General features: G+C 45.5%; 1 protein-coding gene across 1 annotated transcript in view; it reads left to right on the top strand.

The window, feature by feature from the left end:
- Positions 1–21,390, top strand: part of CALN1 (calneuron 1) — a 469,391-nt gene that overhangs the window by 98,983 nt on the left and 349,018 nt on the right. Inside the window, exon 2 of the mRNA XM_063092119.1 lies at positions 10,013–10,137. Within this exon, the coding sequence (XP_062948189.1) occupies positions 10,013–10,137 (125 nt within the window). The remainder of the gene's footprint in view (positions 1–10,012; positions 10,138–21,390) is intronic.

Here is a 21,390-nt window from a genome sequence, read left to right as displayed (position 1 = left end):
CGTGGTCTTGGACTCGCACAGACAGGAAGCGGGAACTGAGACCCTGGCTTGGCTGCCCCTCTGCTATGTACTTGTTCCCCTCTCCCCCAAATCCATATGTTGAAATCCTAATCCCCAATGTGATGGCCTTAGGAGGTGGGGGTCTTTGGGAGTGATTAGGTCACGAGGTGGCACCCTCATGAATTGGATTAGTGCCCTTATAAGGAGACAGAGAGCTCGCTCTGCTCTCCACCATGTGAGTATACGATGAGAAGATGCCCCCTGTGAGCTAGGATGAAGGTCCCCACCAAGAGCCTGAGCATGCTGGCACCTGATCTTAGCCTTCCAGCCTCCAGAATTGTGAAGAATAAATATTTGTTGTTTAAGCCATCCAGGTCATGGTATTGTTACAGCAACTCAAATTGACTAAGACCCTCTGCCATAAACAGGCACTAGATGCAGCCTGCCCACTGGCCCAGTGAAGGGGCGGTGTTGCTTATTTCTGCCCAGAGCAACGGTTGTAAAAGAAGAAGTCTCCAATGACAAATCAAAACTCCAAACCTGTGCCACAGGGGATGTGTGGTCCAAATTCACACTGCCATGTGATGCAGGTTTCTAAGCCAAGGAACTAATGTGAAAACTGTTCCTCAACTGGAGAGATGCCTGTGGTACCTGCGCTGGGGACATGTGTCTCTGTGCACTTGGAGCTCCAAAGGGAAAAGCAGCACCTGCTGGAGATGATGCTGGGGCTTCTTCCCTCAAAATGACAGACCATACCGGGAAACGATTGACCACTAGTAAAAGCCAGAGTAGTACACAAAGAGGATTAGTGCCTTAAGACATGGAGATAATGGAATGATATTCTGAAGGGAAATTGAATGTTGAGAAGGTGAAAGAAAGAATAAAAATTATAATGAAAGCTTCATATTCAGTGAAAAATAAGAGGTGGGCCTGTAAAATAACCAAACGAAACCGCTAGAAATGGAAAACATAGACATTTAGATGAAAAATTCAGTACAGAGGTTAAGCCACGCGTTAAGTAAAAACTGAAAAGTGAGTTTGTGAATTTTAAAATAATTTTGAGCAAATTACTCATAAGATATACAGAGAGATAAAAATGAAAATTTTGAAAGAGTTTAAGAAACGTGGAAGATACAATGAAATATTGGTCAAAGTTTAGTTCAGGAACTGGTAACTGCTCTGGGTATTTTAAGCAGGAAGGGATTTCATACAAGGAATTTGAGGCTTATAAAACTGGTCAAGGGCTGAAGGAGTAGATTTTAGTTTGCTCTCCAGAATGACTTCCAGAGCAATCCGGGAGGGTCACTACCACCGAGGTTCCCACTGGAGGGTGCTTCCCCTGCAACTTTCTCTGGACCCCCCAAGAAGGTGGAGAATGGTCCCTTAGAGCTGTGATTTAGGGACGCAAAAGCCATTGCTATCAAAGCTGCAATCACCACGACAGCAGGTGAAGCAGGTGGGTGGACAGTGGCACGTGGCTGCAGGAAAATGTTCTGTTTCCATGGCTTTTCTGTAGAAATAGGCTGAAGGTGGCAGAAAAGCGGACTTCATCCAGTGGCATGCTGGAGCCACCTCATAGGGGCTTGTGAGAACCGAATCTTAAATTTTTCAGGGATTTTGTGACCTGGTTGTTAAATGCAGCTATTCTTAAAAATGAAATATAAGCTTACAATAAAATAAATTATATTAAAAACAAAGGCAATAAACCCTTAAAATTCATCACGTTCTAATCATTTTGCTGCATTTTACTTTATCTGTGATTTTGTGGTTAATTTAGTTTAGTGCATCTGTATGGTGGAAATATGAGGGTACTTCAAAAAATTCATAGAAAGACTCACATTATCTTTAATTCTATTTTTCCACAAACTTTTTGAAATACTCTCGTATTGTATACTGGTAAGCTGGAATACTGTTGCACATCTCTTTCTAAATCCATGTTCAGTGACATCATGTTGGGAGCTTGGAACTAACCACTGTGGGAATATTTATCCCATGGAAATAGAAAAAATGCTACAAATCAATACTTTTCTTTCGAAACCTAGTTGTAAACATTTATCGGTATACCACTGATATAATCTCACTTCTGTAATCCAAATTATGTGCAAATACTTTGAATATTGGAACTGATTCTCATCCAGGACCCTAGTAGAAAGAGATTCTGGAAAATACAGTTATTAGTTTTCCAACTTCATCAGTCAGATGGACTATGGATAAATGTTGGGTGAACCAACCAAGAGTATCCAGCTTGAATGAAGAGGTCCAACATATGTCTAATAAAAGTTTACAGAAGACAGAATAAAGAGATTTAGGGAGAGCCTATACCTGAAAATATAATTGTCCAGAATGAATATTAACAGGTGAACAAATATACCAGTAGTAGAAACAAAGTATCTTCAGAGTGATAAGGAAATAATTAGTTTATCATTCTGTAATAAGTTAAGCTATCATCCAAATGAAGTTGAAATACTTTTTTTCCTCCAAAGACTTAGCAAGCATGCCATTTACAGTCCCTCTATGAAAGAATTACTAAACTCCCCCTATTAAAAAAGAAATTGAACCCGGAAGGAAAGAGTGTCCCATAAGAAGCAATGATGAGCAGAGATATTGGTAAACTTGTAGAAAATTCTAGATAAGCATTGTCTGTAGGCAACAGCAGTAATAATGACTAATATTTGTGGAGGTTTAAAAATAAGATTGAACTGAAATATTGGACAGCAATACTGTGGAAGAATGAATCAATGCAAAAATAACTCCATAGATGAAGGTGAAAAGCATATTTATAGAGAAGGAAATCAGAAAGGTTAATAGACACATAAAGAGATACTTAAACTAGCAATCAGAGACATCCAATTAAGAAAAATGATAAGGTCTGATAGTAAGGAGTTTCGACAAGGAACTTTGTGAAAAGCCATGTGAACATGCCATCTTGGAAGCAGTGCCCCAGCCCATCATACCTTCTGATGACAGTGGTCCTGGCTATTGTCTTGACTGCAGCCACATGAGGCCCCTAAGCCAGAATTGCTCAGCTAAGCAGCTCCTGATTCCTGATCCACAAAACTGCAAGATAGTAAATATTTGTTCTAAGCCACTAAGTTCAGAGGTAATTTGCTACCTAGCAATGGATAACTCACACAGTCACTTTGGAGAGCAATTTGGTGAAGATAATGGTGAAGATTCATGTACTCAGCATCCCTGTAACATTTATCTAGGTATGTAATCCAGAGAATTCCCACAAAGATATACAAGGAGACACATATGAGAACATTCTTTGCAGCATACCTTTCTGTCAATTGGGTAGTGGATAAATAAATTGCAATATATTTATACACTGGAAAACTGAGCAGTTAAAAATGAATTAATTAGGTGTATGTGTATGGATTTGGATGAATCCTCCAAAATCCAGTATAGAGTGAAACACGCAAGTTACAAAAGCATATGTATGGTGTGATATCATTTACTTAAGTTTGAACGTAGACACAGCAATGCTGTAATATACTATGTTGAGTTACATCCAAATGTAGACAAATTTAAAAACATGGACGAGAAGGATGTATTCCACCTCCAGAATAAAGTCACTGTGGAGGGCGGAGGAGGAGGACTAGAGTAGGTGGGCCGGGCTTCAGTGTAGTACAAGGGTACATCAAAAAATTCATGGACAAATAGAATTAAAAGACAATACAAATCTTTCCATGGACTTTTTGAAGTGCCTTTGTATATTACTTCTTTTTAAAAAATCTAAGTAAATAAAGCAAAATGTTAGCATGTGTTAAATCTGGGTGGTGGATGCATGGGTGCATTATATTACAGTATTTGCTAAAATTTCTGTTTGTTTGAAAGACCATTTGTTGCCATTAACACAGATTTTCGTTCGGCTACTGTTTTTGGATCTCTCTTTTCGCAAACGCCTGCACCTTTTCCAGACCAGCTTGTGCCTCAGTCTGTTGTCTCTTCTTCTAGTCTTGATATGTCCTCACCCAACTCTGATATTTCTTTATGAATTTGCATTCACATTTCATAGACACCCTGCTTTCTTGCTTACTTTTAGGAATATGATGGAGAATCGTCTTCTTTCTTCTATCATGTCATTGTTGGCAATATGCGTTTGTTCTACTTCTCGAAAGTGCTTCCTTTCCTAATGATGCAGAACTTCTATACAGACCCCTATATTAGTGTTTTCTGCTTACTCATTCTTGTCTGACTTGAGATCTATCCAAACCTAGTGTTTGCCAGTTGGCATGCTCCTGCGGGCTTTTAACAAGGGAACAAAAGTGTTTTGTAAGTGTTTAGCCAAATGCCCAGTGTCTCTCTGGCATTCATGTAAGGCGTCTTTGCTGGAGTAAGATGGGATCTTCTTGTTCCCATAAGTTAGCTCTTGGACTCTAAGGAGGAGATATTTCTGGGTTATCTGAGGTCTTCTGCAGTTCTTCCTCAATCAGAAGCAGTCCATGAAAAATCATAGCCCCCTTAGGTCATTACTCCCAGTGTCCTTCTCACCAATATCCATGCCTGCAGCTAATTTCACATCTGCATGTGCAGGGCCCATGCCTCAGACCTTCCATTTCTAGCCACCTTGCATACTGAGAGTTATGATCCGTGAGTAGCTATGGGAAGGGAGCTGCTCCTTCACAATGGGTGGTAAGGACAGTGGGGCTTTAACCTTGGCTGGTTTAAAAAAGCAATTCTAACACAGTCAGAAAGGTGATAACCTGATGTTATGGTTGCTCATCCCTGAGTCCCTGAAATAGAAGGGATTTGGGGTAGATAAAAATCTACTTTTGTAAAATACAGTGAGAAAGAATTACCAGGAAGAATAAAATAAAACAAGCAAATATATATAAAAATCAAATCCACTGGTCATATACTTAGATATTGGGTCAATGCCATAAATTGCTGTAAAAATTTCAATGCTGTCTCTCAATTCCTGTATTTATCTCACTGTAGACCAGCAACAGATGGTGTGAGATCTGCAGAGGTCCGTAGGCCATACTTTGAACTAGCACTGTTTTAGCAGCCCTGCAGAACACTTTGCCCAGAAAAACAGTACCACCCTAAAGCAATGCTCCTGGGTCTTTGGTACTGTAGAGGAAAAAATGGAGGATGTATTAGTGTGGGTTCTCCAAAGAAATAGAACCTATATATATATTTATCTTTTTATATAGAGATTTATTATAAGGAGTTGACTCACATGTTTAAAGAGTCTTACAAGTCCCACAAACTGCTGCCAGCAAGATGAAGACCTGGGAGAGCTGATGATGTCATTCCAGTCTGGGTCCAAAGGTCTGAGGATCAGGAGAGTCGATGGTGTAATCTCCAGTTCAAGTCTGAGTCCAAAGGCAGGAAAAGACTGACATTCCAGCTCGAAGATGTCAGACAGAGAGAGCAAATTCTCCCTTGCTAGCTTTTTATTCTTTCCAGGCCTCCAGTGGGTTGGATGAGGCCCACCCGCATTGGGGAGGGCCATCTGCTTCACTCAGTCCACCAGTTCAGAAGTCGATCTCATCCAGAGACACTCTCACAGACACATCCAGAATAACGTCTAACCAATTACCTGGGCACCCCATGGCCCAATCAAGTTGAGCCATGAAATTAACCATCACAGAAGGGCATCAACTCGAATGAATGTGAGTGGGGTGCTTCGGTTTATTACTCGACCAAGAAATGTACCAGTTCTTCAACCTGGACAACAGAAACCACCCCTTTTGTTTTTAACCTTCCAACACCTTTTCCTTGATGTGAACATAGAGCCAGCCCAGGAAATAGACTCTTCTTCAGCTCTGGTGCTTTCCATCCATATAGCCCCTTCCTCGTGGTACACGTGGTGCCTGCTGACACCACTGGGACCCCAGTCCTCCCCTGCTCACACCCCATCCTGCGGCACAGTGGCACATGCACCAACTTGCTTCCCCTGAAACTCACCCTCTGCAGGGCCCTGTTGACCCTCCTCCGTCACCTAGCATGCATGCTTGACCTTCTACCTAATGCATCTGTGATTTCTTTTTGCCCCTGCATCCTTCATGCAATCCTTAGCAAATAATTACTGATCATACTTACTGAGCATGTGCCTGGTGCTAAGTCCAGTGCTTTTCATGCCTTATTTAATGTTTACAACAGTACTATTCCGTATGTATCAAAACCCCAGTTTTACAGAGGAGGAGATGGAGGCTTACAGAAGTAAAGTAACTTGCATGGCTAATAAGGGTGGAGCTAGGATACAAATCTAACACTGTTTTTGACCAGAAAGTTCTGATTCTTAACCATGAAACTGTACTGCCTGTCTTAGTTTCTGCTGCTGTAACAAAATATCTTAGACTGGGTAATTTCTAAACAACAGAAATTAATTGCTTACAGTTCTGCAGGCTGGGAAGTCTAACATCAAGGCACTGGCAGATTCAGTGTCTGGTGAGGGCTGCTTACTGCTTCCAGGAAGGTACCTTGTTGCTGCATCCTCCTGTCGTGGAAGCTGGAAGGGCAAAAAGGCCTAGCTGGTTCTCTCGAGCCCTTTCATAAGGGTGTAATGCTGTTCATGAGGGTGGAGCCCTCGTGACTTAATCACCTGCTAAAGGTCCCACCTCTTGGGGCCACCCCCCCACCAACACCTGCAACCAGCCCAGCAATGACCAAGACACTGCCAGAAGCCCCCTGGTCTCCCCTGCAGGAAAGGGGGGTGCCACAGGCCTCAACCCCACCCCTCCTCATTCTCCCACCCTATTTCCTTCCTCCTTCCCTTCTCCCCCTCCCCCAAAACTGCTCTGCAACAACATCATAGAATGTAAAAAAATAATATAACTAAATAAACTTAAAAAAATAAATAAAGGCTCCACCTCTTAATACCGTCACAGTGGGTCTTACGTTCCAGCATATGCATTTTGCAGAAACACAATCAAACCATAGCAGTGCCTTACACGAAATACAGAAAGATTGTTCACATGGTAGTCTCTTAAATAATATTTCCCAATGAGTACACTTGCCATTGAAAATAATTGTTTATTTTGTTCATCGTCCTCTATATAAGGATCCATCTTTAAGTTTTAATTTCAGGGCAAGGTTAGTCTTTGCTTGCATATTTCTCTCCCTTAGCCAAGGAGAGACTCTTAAAGCTTGGGTTTCCCCAGGCGGCTTGGAATGAAATTTAGTTCTTAATTGCAGCAGCTGTTTTTAGCTTACTCGGGATAATGATCTCCCTTTCTTGAACACGACTTTATTTATCTGTATGGACAGTTCGATTGCACATGTTTTCTTTCCCACTAGGCTTTGAGCTTTTTGGTTGCAGAGACTGAATGAACTGAATGTGTACCTAATTTAGTAAGCTGCTTTTTTCGGAAGCAAATTATGTTGGTATATCAAGTGGGATTCAGTTGTGACCAGTTTTCTCTGCAAAATACTCAACATTTATTCTGTGGCTGAATGGGGGCATGGGTTGGATACATGTGCTTGAGTATAAGCTCATTGCTATGGCTCTAAAAATGTGTGTGGTGGTTTCAAAACTTCAGACAACCAGGTAAAAGGTGATTATGGGAAGGTATTCACAAAATGCTGAGAAATAGTGGAATGGGAAGGAATGTTTTTAGCTCTTGTACCAATGTAAATGGTCTAGCTCCGGGTAGCAAAACAAGATAAGATCAGGACAGGTTTCTCCCCATGTTTACAAAGATGTAAACAGTGACTAAGATGTAGACAGATGTAGACAGCTGGCAAGACTGCTTGGGTGCTGGGGCCAGCACTGAGGGCGAAGCCAAAACCATATGGGAAGTGTTGGCCGGGGTTGAGTGACCATGGCACGCGGTCCCAAGAAATCAGGACCGACCTAAGGAAAAGGGAGAGTAGTCCTTACTCAGACATCTGATAGTCCCTTTTACGCCTGTTTGGTCTGCAAGTTAACTTGGAGCAAAGAAGCGATGGAAATTGAAGTGTTCTTCCATAGAAAGGTGCTTGTCTCTGTCTAAGTGTGAGGATAGATTTGGGGAAGTCTGACTTATAACCTTAGCTGAGGATGTGCCCGTTCTAACCAGCAGATGCAAACCCCCTCTGTAACCAGCCTCCTGTGTTCGTCACTGGCCCGTGGGGCACCCTCGTCAGCCGTGGAAAGAGCTCAGGGGTGTTTGGAGCTGATAGTGGCCCTCGCCTCAGCCCTCTGTTGGTTTTACTTTTACTTGGGAGCATTGTCCTGGCTGTTATGGTGAGTGAAAAGTACCTCGATAGGAATAGAGAGATCAGGAAGTGCAGCCTGTTTTGCAGGAAGATAATGAGTCGTCTTTGGACATGTTGAGTTTGAAGTGAGGGTCTGACATCCGGGTGGAAGTGTCAGGCGCTCTGTTGAGGCTGCTTAGTTGAAAGGGTGCGCGGGGTGCTTGGGTTCTGGATCTTCTCCTTTCTCTAAGCAGCTTTGTGCTCCTGCTCTGGCCCTTGAACTTGTAGGGGACCCATTGGCCAATCTAAGTCAGTGCTTTTAGCCGAAACAGAGAAGAGGTGGCATCCTGCTGTGCCCGTCCCTCAATGGCATCACAGGGAAAAGAAGACAGAGCCCAGCTGCCCGGGGCTTGCCAGCTCCAACATGCCATGATTAGGGAAGGTTGCTTCCATTTGGACTTTTCTAACGAGTCTGGTGGAGGGACAGTAGGGTTTGGGTGCTCCGGACAGCCATCCTCAGAAACCATCATTCTGCTGCTGTCTTTTCCTGTAAAGGTTCACCTCGTCACTCAGGAGTCCCCAGAGGGCCACTCTAGCTAACCGGACAGATGCAAACTTTAGTGCCAAAAGGGACTCTGTGAGTGACTTACGTAGCAGAGGTGGTCATTCTCTCCCGCACACCCAGCAGGGCGGCCCTCTGCCTCTGCTTGGTCACCCAGCAGGGGAGGGTACCCCTTGCAGTGCCCGGCTCACCTTCGAGGAGTCCGCAGTCCAGCCTTCTTTCTCCACTCCTGAGAATAGACTCCCTACGCTTCCTGCCTACTGGCCCTAGCTCTGCTCACAGGTGTATCGGTCCTCTTTGCCCCCTTTTCTAGATGGGAAAGCAGGATCTGAAGTGTTCAGTGGCTGCTCTCCTATAATAGAGAGCGTACTGTACAAGCTGCGGCAGGAGCTGTGTCCTTTCTGCTGGGGACAGGACCTCCTGTCTCTGTCTCTGCTTTCCCCTGCTCCTTACCACCTCTCTTTTCCTTACCTGTACCTTAGCCTGGGCCCCTGGCCTATCTTGCACTAGTGGGACCCTCTAAGCCCAGTGGTGACTGGCTGGGTGCAGGAGCTCTGCCTGGAGGCTTGCTAGTCTGGCCTAAGGGGCTGCTTTCATTTCCTGTGAGGGCGCGGGCAGCTGCTTCGTTCTGGGACACCCTCAGCTGCCACTCCCCTTGCAGCAGGGCAGAGGTGGTTGGCCTTGAGGGCGTGTGTGCTCACGGGCCACTTGTGCAAGCTGCGTCTGCATCACGGTCAGGCTTGGGGCTGCTCCTCAGAGGTGCAGACTGTCGCAAGTGCTCGCTTGGAGCCTGGGCACTTCCTACCTGCCTTTAGTGCTGTGTGAATGGGACACCTGCTTTACCTGGGAGACGTGAGACATTTGGATCTCTGCACGATCACAGCCATGGCATCCAGTTGCTGGGCAGCACAGCCACGGCGTCCAGTTGCTGGGCAGCCCAACGCCCCTGGGATGCTCAGTCCTTCCTTACTAGTTTTGACTGAGAATTTAGCAGGACAGGGTGGGACAAAGGGTGTTCTTGTTTGTATGAAGAGACAGTTCGATGACGACGTGGTGTGCCACTGTTTACAAGGATGGCTTGGTTCATGCTCATAATTAAATGGGGAAAATGAAACAAGATGTAAAGCGAAGGAAGGGATTTAATGTGAGGTCCTTTGGGAGTTGCTCAGGCCACGGGGACCCTGCAGATGTTCTGACTTTCCCTCCAGACATGTTATTGTTACTTTAAAAATAACGCTGGCCACCTGACAGTCAGGATGGTCCTTTAAGGAAGGAACGGAGGAATGAATGATAATGTCTTTCTCCTCCTTTTCTTGTGAGCAGGGAAAAGATGCCATTCCACCATGTGACCGCTGGCTTGTTGTACAAGGGGAATTACCTCAACCGATCCCTGTCTGCCGGCAGCGACAGTGAGCAGCTGGCCAATATCTCTGTGGAGGAGCTTGACGGTAAGGAGCCCGGCCTGGCTGGGAGGTCGTCCACCCCAGGGAGGCGTGTGTGGCTCCGTGAAGCTGCAGGGGACTAGCGGGCACTGGCCACTCGTTGGCAGTGGTGGCCAAGTCTAACCATGGTGTGGCGGGAGAGAGTCCAGAGATAAAATTCTGCCCAAATGACTTCTTTGTGTGGAACAGACCTCGTCACCTGAAAATTTGATGGCGAATGGTTCGGTTTCCTTGGATACTGAGTGGGGATAGCCTTCACCTCTCACATTTTCCAGTCGATGGGGTCTTTACCACCAGTGGAACTGTCTTTTTTCTCTGTTGCCATTTACAATGGAGTCCAGCTGTGAGGGAGGTTTAAACCCTGTTGATGGCTGTCTCTTGACTTGTGGCCATGGTGCTTTGAATCCTTCCCAAGTCAGAATCATTTGGAAGCTGTGTCCAGGTGGGAAGGGACAGCAATTATTTTAACTGCTTCTGTTCCCCTGTGACACACCACAGCCTTGGGTGTTAATGTAGGGGTTAGGGATGGGGATAAATCTGGGAACACAGTGACTAATTTCATCCTACGACAGTGTCCTGTTGTATCTGGATAAACCAACTCCCTGATTAAAAGAGAAAATTTTTTGAAAAGAGGAAAAAAGAAGTTTTTTTCTAGACTAGAGAATTAGGTTGATTCAGCTAGATGCTTTGCCTGTGTACTGCATCTGCAGAGGCCAAAGCAGAATCAGTGTCCCTAGTGTTTTGAATACTGTGTTCCGTGTGACACCATTTGAAAACATGAAGTTTAAATTTGCTTTCTAAAATAGACAAGTCACCCTGACCCCAGGTGGCCCACACATCCAGACCAGTGTGCTTTGTATGTGCACGATGGTGAGCTTGTTTCTTGTGGGGGGAGGTGGGAGGGACTTGGCTCTGGCCAGCAAAGGCAATCTGGCTTTATAGGGGGGAGGAGAGAGGGTAGTGAAGGGGACATGCCTCTGGATAGCTTTTCCTCCTCTGGTCCATTTTGTTTGCATGCTTATTTAAAAGCTTGTGTGTTTCTGTGAATGAGCAGAGATGTGGTATAGGCCTCAGGCTGCTGTGGGCTGAGCCTGGAGAGGCTGGGTGATGTTGGAGGAGGTGGGAGTGATGCTGGCAGAACCAGGCTCCTTGGGAACAGCAGCTGCTCACTGTGGTCTGGACAGAGGCTCGTGGCCTGAGTGGGCAGTGGGGACCTTCGGATCTCTTGGCCTTTAGTTTGCCAAAGGATGTGCAGATGCAGGACACAGAAGCAAGAAATAGAGCCCTGACCTCCTCCAAAGTGCACCCATCCTGCTGACCACAAAGCCAGGCCAGGCGGTGCTTGGGTGGTATCTTAGTCTGTCTGGGCTGCCAGAACAAAGCACCATGCTCTGGGTGGCTCATAAACAACATAAACTCATTTCTCACAGTTCTGGAGGCTGGAAGTCCAAGATCCAGGCACCAGCAGATTTGATGTCAGCTGAGGGCCGCTTCCTGCCCTCATGAATGGATTAATCCATCAGTGGGCTGATAATTAATGGGTTGTCATGGGTGTGCACTGGTGGCTCTATAAGGAGAGCATGTGAAAGTATTCTTGCCATTCTCATCATGTGATGCCTGTGTCACCACGGGACACTGCACAGAGTCCCCACCAGGAAGAAGGCCCTCACTACATGTGTTTCCTGGACCTTGGACTTCCCAGCCAACAAAACTGTAAGAAATTAATTTTATTTCTTTACAAATTACCTAGTTTCAGGTATTCTGTTGTAAGCAACAGAATATGGACTAGTACAGACACTGATCCCATTCACGAGTGCTCTGCCCTCCTGATGACCTCTCAAAAGGCCCCGCCTCCAATATCATCACATTGGTGATTAGGTTTCCACATATGAATTTTTGGGGGACGCAAACATGTGGACCACAGCAGGTGTGTTTGGCAGGTGAAGCAAGACCCAGACTTTCCCCTGGCCCTGGGCGCCTTGTCTCTGAGTGGAGATTAGGGCAGGTGGAGCATCGATGTGGGCTGCACGTTTGCTTGTGTGTATTTAAGTGGGTCTCCCAGGACCAGTCACCAGTTAGGGGGAGGGATGGGAGCCTCCTGTGTGGGGTGGCCCTGGCTGTGAGAACTGGGCAATGCCAGCTGTATGTTTTGGGCAACTCTTGAAGGGGTGGAGGCTACTAGCCACATGAAGTTTGGAAATCATCTGTGGCTTTCCATAGTCCCCCTTTCCTCCCTCTCAACCTTGCTGTGAATAATCAGGAGATGATTTCTCTGAGACTTCTCAGAGTAACAGCCTTTCTCTCCATTAAATCTGGGCTCTGCTAGGGTGACAGACTGGGGCCATTGCCAGGGTGTGCAGCTTTCCCCCTGACACCTTGCTGAAAGCAGCAAAGCACACGAACCTGCTATTTTAACCAGGCCCAGGTGCTTGGGCTGGCCCTGTGCTCTCTCAGTAGGCAGATGAGCAAGGAGTAGTTCTCACAGCCCTCCATGCCCAGGCAGGCCGGCCCTCCCTGAGTGAAGCAGGCACTTGGTGGCCTGAGGCCAGCGGGTGAAGATGCTGTGTTTGTCCTTCAGGAGGGTAATCCAGGCTCTCAGACTGGAGAAGGTCATTTATTTTCTGCTGGAAGATTCATTCTACTTATTTATTTTCGCCAAGGTGAACACTGAGTTATTACTGCTCCTGCTTTATCACAAGCATCACGGGACTCTGGGCAGGATGGTGCAGATGCGTTCTGAGTTTAGAGCAGGCAGGCGGGGTCTGGAAACCAGCCAGCCTGAGTCAGTTCCCGTGACTAGGGATTGGTTCTTGGGGAAGTTTCTGAGCACTGCCTGCTTGCTGCTCTCCTGGGCTGCCTCATGTCAAGCTGATCCTGAAGTTCTGCTGCTGTGGCCACTCACTTATTCTCAGAGGACGGGGGGTGTTGCGCAGGGGTTGATGTGTTGGACGCTGCAATATCCTGCATCCTTTGGGTCCGACTGCTTTGCGCCCAGACATGAGTTGGGTGTTATCCTCACCTGCTCTCCCCTCCCCACCCCATAGCAGGTGCAGCCTCCTGCTTGGGGATGGCCATGGACAGATTCCCCACCTCGTCAGTGTTTACCACCGGTGGTGGGATGTCTCTTCCCTTCCGTGGAAGGGCCAAAGGTGCCCAGTCCAAAAGTGGTCACTCTCCCAGAACAGGTATAGAAAGATCCATATGCCACAGAGCACGTGTTCAGCTGCAATTCTCTCTCTTCTGGAAGTTCGCTCTTACTTCTTCTTAAACAAAGCTCAGGAGGGAATAATGCAAAGTTGCATCTGGCTGGCCAGATTGGAGTTGGAATTATCCAACCAAACACACTCAGCAAGGATGAATTGATGGAGATGTTCATTCATTCATTCCTTTTCACTCATTTATTAAAGGGATGTTTACCCAGATGCATTCTAGGTAGAGGAATGTATTAGTCTGTTTTCTGTTGCGTGTAACAGAGTATGTGAAACTGAGTAATTTATAAAGAAAAGAAATCTATTTCTTACAGTTTTGGAGGCTGGGAAGTCTAAGGTCAAGGGGGAGTATCTGGTGAGGCCTTCCTTCTCGTGGGGACCCGCTGCAGAATTGTGAGGCTGTGCAGGGCATTACATGGCAACAGGGCTGAGTGTGTTAACGTGCTCATTGCTCTCCTTATGCAGCCACCAGTGCACCTCCTATGGCAGCCCTCTCATCTATAACTCATTAATCCATTACTCCATGAATGAGTGAATTCATTCATGAGGGAAGAGCCCTCACAATCACATCACCCCCCCCCCACCTCTCAACACTGCCACACTGGGGATCAAGCTTCCACACGAGCTTTGGAGAGACAAACATTCAGACAAGGAGGGAAATCAGTAAGCATGATATTCATTGCTGGTCTCCAAGGGTTTTACATCCACCCAGGAAGTTTATGTATATACAAAGTTTATTAGCGATAACTTGTACTTTTAGGGTATGTCATGTGGAATTCCATTAGACATGTGGATTATAACTTTTAAAAATAGTTTTCTCAGTGCTATTTATTGAGTATTCGGGTGATGGCATCTTAAATTCACCTCTATCTGAAGTTTATTCATTTTCATTAATATATAGTATTCCATTGTATTGAAATATACCTCAATTTATTTGCCTTTTCTATTCTTGATGGGTATTGGGGTGTTTCCAGTTGCGAGATGTGAGGATATAATCTAACCATCCCCCTTGTTGAGGCTGTGGTCCTTGGGTGGCTCTCCCCATGGCTCCCTCCTCCTGCTTTACTGAGGCCATATTTTTTTATTCTCTTCGACTCCTTGTCTTATTGAGAACAACTCATACACAATTTCTGAAAATCTCTTCTGTTTCTTGTTGTACATTGTAAATATGTTTTATAACAAAAGTCTTTTTCTCCAAGTCCTCCAGGGGATGGTACTTTCATTTTGCATGCGAGGACATTCTTATATATGGTTCATTTTGCTTCTTTCTGTTCTGCTTTGTAATTCAGCAATGTAAAGTTCTTTGCAGGTCCAGTGCTAGCCAGTGAACAAGGTTTGCAAAGAGTCTCTAGCCTTCTTCACTTTACCCCAGACCTGGGATGCTATCCCCACTTTCAGACCTAGCCTGGAGAGAGGTCGATGTGCGCTTGTCATCTCCAGTTCTGGAAGACACTCAGCTCACCTGTGGCTGCCAGGTGGGGTGTGGTCTTGATCATCCCCGCTGCTGGATTTGCTCCTGTGCCACAGAATCATGTAACTCCTTTGTTCTGCCCTCCCCTTCTCTCCTTAAGAGGAAGGGTGTGGAGAGCAAATGTCCACATCAGAAGGAAATGATTACGTTTTGCAATGATGCATGTGCTAATTACCCTGATCAGATCATCACACATACATACTTGTATTGATATTCAACTCTGTACCCCATAAGTATGTATAATCAATATGTTTCAATAAAAATAAGTAAATATATTTAGACAAGGTGTTAAACTCTAAAGAAAAGAGTAAAGGTCATTCTCGTGTCTTTGCTGGATGCTGGGATTTGACTGAGGTTTTTCAGATATCTCCTAGGGCCGCTTGAGTTCTAGCATCTGCTTTCTGTTCTCAGCCTTGGAGCAGCTGCTTCCTGGTAAGTCTTGTTGATCTCCGCTTGCACCTGGGTACCCCGGCCTTCCCCACGCGCGGCTGCCGGTGCCCCCGCCCTGCAGAGTGTTCTCTCTGCTGCCTGCCCCACGGATTCTAGCTGCTGCAGCCACCACGTGGAAATCGCGGCTGGGAAACTGTCTGCAGGCAGAGAGCTGGGACTCAGCGTGTAAATTTTGCAGTTGCAGTCTTGTGCTGCCTGCTGTCTCCTGCCTGAAACACTCGCCTCGTACATTTTGTTCACTTTTATGGTTGCGTGAGGATACTTCAAAAGTTCATGGAAAAACTGAATTAATAGACAATAGTAATCTTTCCATGAGCTTTCTGAAGACCCCTGGCATGTGGTGAGAGGGTTATTCTTGTACCAGTTACTTTGTCATAGCCAGAAGTCTTGTGCCACTCATTTTATTTTTTTTACCTGAACCAGTTAAAAGTAATTTCCAGCCATCACAGCACTTCACCCTTTAACACTTCTGCTTATAATTCCTAAATGGCTCTGCACAGCCTGCAGCAGCGCGTGTGACGCCCAGCGAGGCTGGGTCCTGCCTTTTCTGTCTGCTTTGGCCCCCGGTGGCTCCCCGGTGGCTCCCCGGTGGCTCCCCACCGCCTCTAGACCTCTCCTGCTCCTCTGCCTCTGTTCATGCTGCCCTGTCAGAAATGTTCTATGTCCACCTGGGAGACGCCTACCCACCTTTCAAGTTTCAACATTGTCATGGCTATTGTCACCGTCATAATTGTCATCGTTAGCTTCATCTGAAGTTTATCGAATGCTTGCTACATGCTAGGAGCTGTTCAAAGTGCTTTATATGAATTACCTCATTTAATCCTTTCATGCAGGTACTGTTGTTAAACACACTTTTGCAAATGTGAAAAAGCCAGATGTTAAATAGCCTTGTCCAAGGTCACACGATTTGCACTGGGGCTGGAATTTAAACTGCCACTTGGCTCAGGGCCCATGCTTTTCACTTTTATGAACCAAATCCTCCTCCCTGCTGGATGAGATCCTTTGTGCCTTCCCTGCACCTGTCCTATTGCTGCCACCACTGTGACACATGGGTGAGAACCTGGCTGATTAATCAAACTTGCAGTAGGTGGAGAGATATTTTTAAAGCTCTGTATGAGCCCAGCCTGCTTCTCACTGAGCGCAGAGGTGCCCTGCAGCCCAGGGGGCCTGGGGTGGCCTGAGCCACTGCTAGGAAGGACCAGCTTCTGTGTCACATGCTCAGAAGGGTGATCCCTGGCCACCCATCTGGCTCATCATATATTTACTCGTTCCCCCTCCTCCCTGTTTTCTCTGACTGGTTGATTTAAGGATCCCAGAGGCACACTCGACTTCCTTTTTTTGGAGACACGTCCCTCTACAGGCTTTTCAAGAGGGGATTTTAAGGAGGCAGACACATTCCTGTCAAGAAGAGAAGCTCACAACTTTTATCTGAGAAGGCCGAGGGCTCAAAGTCCTCTCCTCCTGAGGAGGCGATAAAGCCCACACAATGAACCAGATCATCCCAGCAGGACGGGGAGCTCTGGGTACATGGCCTGCTCCTGGACTGGGAATGAGCGTCACAACCTGTGTCTTTTATCTACCTGGGCACCTTCCTCTGGAGGCTCGACCTGCCTGAGAGCCTTGAGAGAGAAGTCTTTTGTGGAGAGCTGTGAGGCTTTGTTAGTAGAGTGAAGGAGGGATTTCTCTGATGGCAGCTGCTTCCAGGAGTCCACTCCTTAAAGGGACATTTGCCTAAGTCTTCTAGTGGTTTCCTGAATCTTGTTATGAAATGCATTTTGAAGGAGACCTGAGTATCTTCCCTGACAGTTTCATTTCGTTTACTTGTAATTTATATTCTGCCCACTTCCAAAAGTGATGGAGACATCATATGATAAAAGAAAAAACATGAATTGCAAAGGCTGTCAGATAGAAATAGAAAATAGAAACCATGGGCAAAGAAGAAGAATGTATGACAGCCCCCTGAAGCAATACATTTACTGTGAACAGGCGTTAGATTTAGGTCCACGCTTCCAAGTGGTTGAGGCAAAAAGGTAAAGACGTGTTACCTTACTCTGATGACAGCCTTAAAGTACACTAGTGGGAGAGTAGTTTTCTCAGCTGTATTTTAAATGGGAACCCTCTGGCCCAGAATCAGAATACCTAACACAGCAGTCCCCCTCATCCTTGGTTTTGCTTTCTGCAATTTTAGTTACCCGTAGTCAACTGTGGTTTGAAAATATCACGGTATTTCAAGAGAGAGAGAGAGACAACATTCATGTAACTTTTATTATAGTATATTGTTATAATTGTTATACTTTGTTGTTAGTTGTTGTTAATCTCTTACTGTGCCTAACTTGTAAATTAAGTTTTATCATAGTTATGTATATATAGGAAAAAACAGTATATATAGGGTTTGGTACTATTTGTGGTTCTAGGCATCCACGGGGATCTTGGAATATATTTCCCCATGGATAAGGGGGACTACTGTATACAGCATTTTGTATTGTTATTTCAGACATATCGGTGACTTTCAACCTTATCTCTCTCCCAGATTTCTGAAGAGTTTTAACATGTTTCCACTAGCTATAGTGGCTTACGATAGCGGTGATTCTCAGAGAGAAGAAGTGCTCATATTAGACTCTCCAGGTGTGGAGAGACGAGGGTAGGTTGTAGTTTGGGAAGCCTCCCTGTCAGATGATTCTAGCACCCCTATTAGAACATGTTTCTCTGGTTCTCATTTCTAAGAACCCTGCTTGAGATAGCAGGCAGAGATAATATCGTGGTAAGAAAGTTTGAGAATCTGCATCATAGAACATAACCTTGATTTGAGGTATTTGAGGAGCAAGAGTTACCAACTGTTTATGTCTGTCATAAAATGACCTTGGTATTGTTCCTGTGGAACCTTTCACTTTCAACAGAAATGCATCCTAATAGACCTGCTAAGGTAATTAAGCCCTATAGTGCTTTCCCAGATAACTAAAGGAGTTAACCTGTTGAGTAGAATTGTCCAGCATTATCCATCTGGATGCTGAAGAGAGTTTGCCAAAACATATCACTTTGATGTTGGCGTTATTGATACTGAGCTGTGTCTCCTTGTAGTAACTGGCCAGCAGCAGGTTCCACTGTTTCCTGGGACTGCAGAAGGATGCAATATTAGCAACATGTTCTAGCTGGGATGACTCACTGGTCTTTTCTCTTCCCAGTGGTATCAGGGCATCTCGACACTGCTCTAAATCATTTAAAAGCAGGTAATGAAGTAGGACACAGCCATTTAAGATACAAATTTTCCCTATCAAGATGGTCATTTCTACTTTTTCTAATTCTTCGGCAGAAAGGGCATTGCATTTACATTGGGATCCATGCTGCTATGTTTCTATGTAACAAATTACTCTAACACTCACTGGTTTACAACAACAGGCATCTATTATCTCACAGTCTGTGGATCAGGAATTCAGGATTGGCATAGGTGGCTGGCTTTGCCCATGTCCCTTGTGTGGCTGCAGTCAACACACTTACTGGGACTGCAGTCATCTGAAGGCTGGACTGGGGCTTGGAATTGCTTCCACGCTTACCACATGGCGTTGTCTGGAGTCCTCAGTTCCCTGCCGTAAGGGCCTCTTCCTAGGACTGCTCAAGTGACATGAGGGATTTGGCTTTCCTTAGAACACATGATCCTTGTATAACCTTGTCTCAGATGTCACACCTTGTCATTTCTGCCACATCCATTCATTAAAAGTGGGTCACTAAGGACAGCTCACGATGAAGGTAAGTGGAACTAGGTCCCACCTTTTGCAGGGAGATATAACAGAGCGTTAGTGGCCATATTTTAAAACCACTAAAGACACTATAGATTAGCTTGGAAATGATTCCTAGCTAATTGAACTGAAAGCTGGTGATGTCAAGAAGTGTTACAGAAAGTCCTAGAATCACATTTAGCAATGAGAGCACCAGTGGTCCTGGATATAAAAATTGGAATTAAAGCTTGCATGACCTTACTGGAGCAGGGACTCTGGAGTCTGTCAAATCTGAGTTCCTGTCACAGTAGTGTCACATAGCAGCTGCAACAGGGATGGTTAGTGCTTCCCCCAATATCCTTTCTTCCTTAGTAATAGAATTTCTAGCTGGACGAAATGATGCCTAGTATAAGGACTGTATTTCCTGATCTCCTTAAGAGCTAGGTGTGGCATGGGAGTCAGTTCTGGCCTAGGAGGTGTATGCAGAAGTGACATTAGAAAGCTTTCGTGCACTTTGCCTCTTCTTTATCCCTCTCTCTTTCTTGTCACTGGAGCGGGAATGTCGCCATCTGACACCACAAAGATGAGGCATCTCACCTTGTGTGGCAGTTGGGTGCTGAGGGAGTGGAACAGAGAGAAGCCAACTTCTGCCTTGTGTTTTGGTAACTCACCACTAAACTAAACCCACTGATGCAGCAGCCATGTGACCTTAGGCAAGTCATCCAAACTCAACACCTATTTTCCAATTTTTTAACTAGTGTCTTTTATATACTGCTTTAACAATATCCTGCTAATTATATTTGAGGAGGAAATGTGGTAGAAGATTAGTATCTATAGATAGGTCTATAGTTGAAGCATCGGAGGTTTGTTCTTTTTCTAATATAGTCAAAAGACAAAATTACAACAAATTTGGTTTAAAGATCTTAACTGGCTTTTATTAGTGATTCTAGAATTGGGCTAGGTGAATCAGTTCTGATGAGCTGAGCAGAGGAGTTTGCTTAATAGACAGAAGAGGGCTGAAGAAGGCAGAAACAGAACAGAAAGTGGACTGGTTGTTTCAGAGTGACTCTCCTTGTCAAGGTTGAAGTGGAGGGGACATCCCTTCCTTATCATGCCAGCTAACACTGGCTTGTTTGGGTACTTGGCTGTTACTGTTCACTCTCCTGATTTGCTTCGGCTTGGTGATGTGGAACTTCAGAGTGAGCAACTCCGTTTGGTTTGGTCTGTAGGACCTAGTACAGGAGCTCATCCAACCAATGGCCTCCTGTTAATTTTATTCAACAACATACATATTATATTTAGAATGTGTTTGTTGAAATGTGGAAGGAGGCAGTTCAGGCAGAAGGGGAAGCGTCAGCAGGAAGGGGATGGCATAGGGCCCTAGAGCCCTCCGGGAGGACATTAACTTTGGGGGAATTTCTCTCATCCTTGAGGGCAGGGCCCAAATGCACCATGTTCATCTGTGAACAAGCAGAGTGAAAGACAGGCACACAGTGGCTGCTCAAACAAACTGGCTGAGCAAGTGAATGCCAGGCCTGCTTATAGGAGAAGTTCATCAGAAAGTAAGCTCATTGTTCCCGGTGATTCTTCTCCAGTGAGGGTGGGACTGGGGTGATGCGTATGGCTATAAGGCGGGGTTGAAGGTGCTTGGTATCTGGAATCAGGTGATCTAGGTCAGTGTTCCATGATTTTGGTTTTCCCACCTGTACAGTGTGGATAATAGTGTATACTTCATTGTGATCATGTGAGGTGATGTACAGGAAGTGAGTTACTACTGTGTATCTGTCATGTACTAGGTGCCCAGTAAACAGTAGGAGTAATAGTGGCCAACAAACAGAAATAGTAATATTATTGTTATGATGATGATGTTGATTGGCAGAACACACCAAAGGACTGTCATCCCCACGTTGGGGCTAGTGACAGCTGTTCAGAGGACAAAGCAGAACACTAGCCTGTATCCTATGCAATTGTCCTGTTGGGCCCAGCCCATCCCAGGGTATCAACACGCCTAACTGGAGAGGCCTGTCAGTGTATGAAGGATCTGGACACTCCATCATGATTCTCTGTGTCTTAGCTCTAAGCCCCTAAGGACAGACTCCTGCCCTGACCTCGGCACTTTATCTTTCAAAGACCCTGTCCTCATTGATTTGGAAGTAAGAGTCTGAACTGCCAAGGTAAGGAGAGGGAGAGGGACCCAGTAACGCCAGCTTACAAACCTTGGGTTGTCCTGAGTGACAGATCCAGGATCCTGTAAGACCTGCGGTTTGATGTGGGAAACACCTGTGGGTGGTTGAGAATCCTGGTGTTCCAAGTCTTCACTGTGAACATGCCCATAAATCTCCTCTTAGTATAAATGGCCATAACCCATAATCCATGCAGAGGATTATTGGAGCAGAGGTGGTGGTGGGAGGTGGGG

This window comes from Cynocephalus volans, chromosome 3, assembly GCF_027409185.1.
Source record: "Cynocephalus volans isolate mCynVol1 chromosome 3, mCynVol1.pri, whole genome shotgun sequence".
NCBI classification, from domain to species: Eukaryota; Metazoa; Chordata; class Mammalia; order Dermoptera; family Cynocephalidae; genus Cynocephalus; species Cynocephalus volans.
The sequence above is the reverse complement of the archived record's forward strand: the minus strand, read 5'-3'. Positions and strand labels throughout refer to the sequence as shown.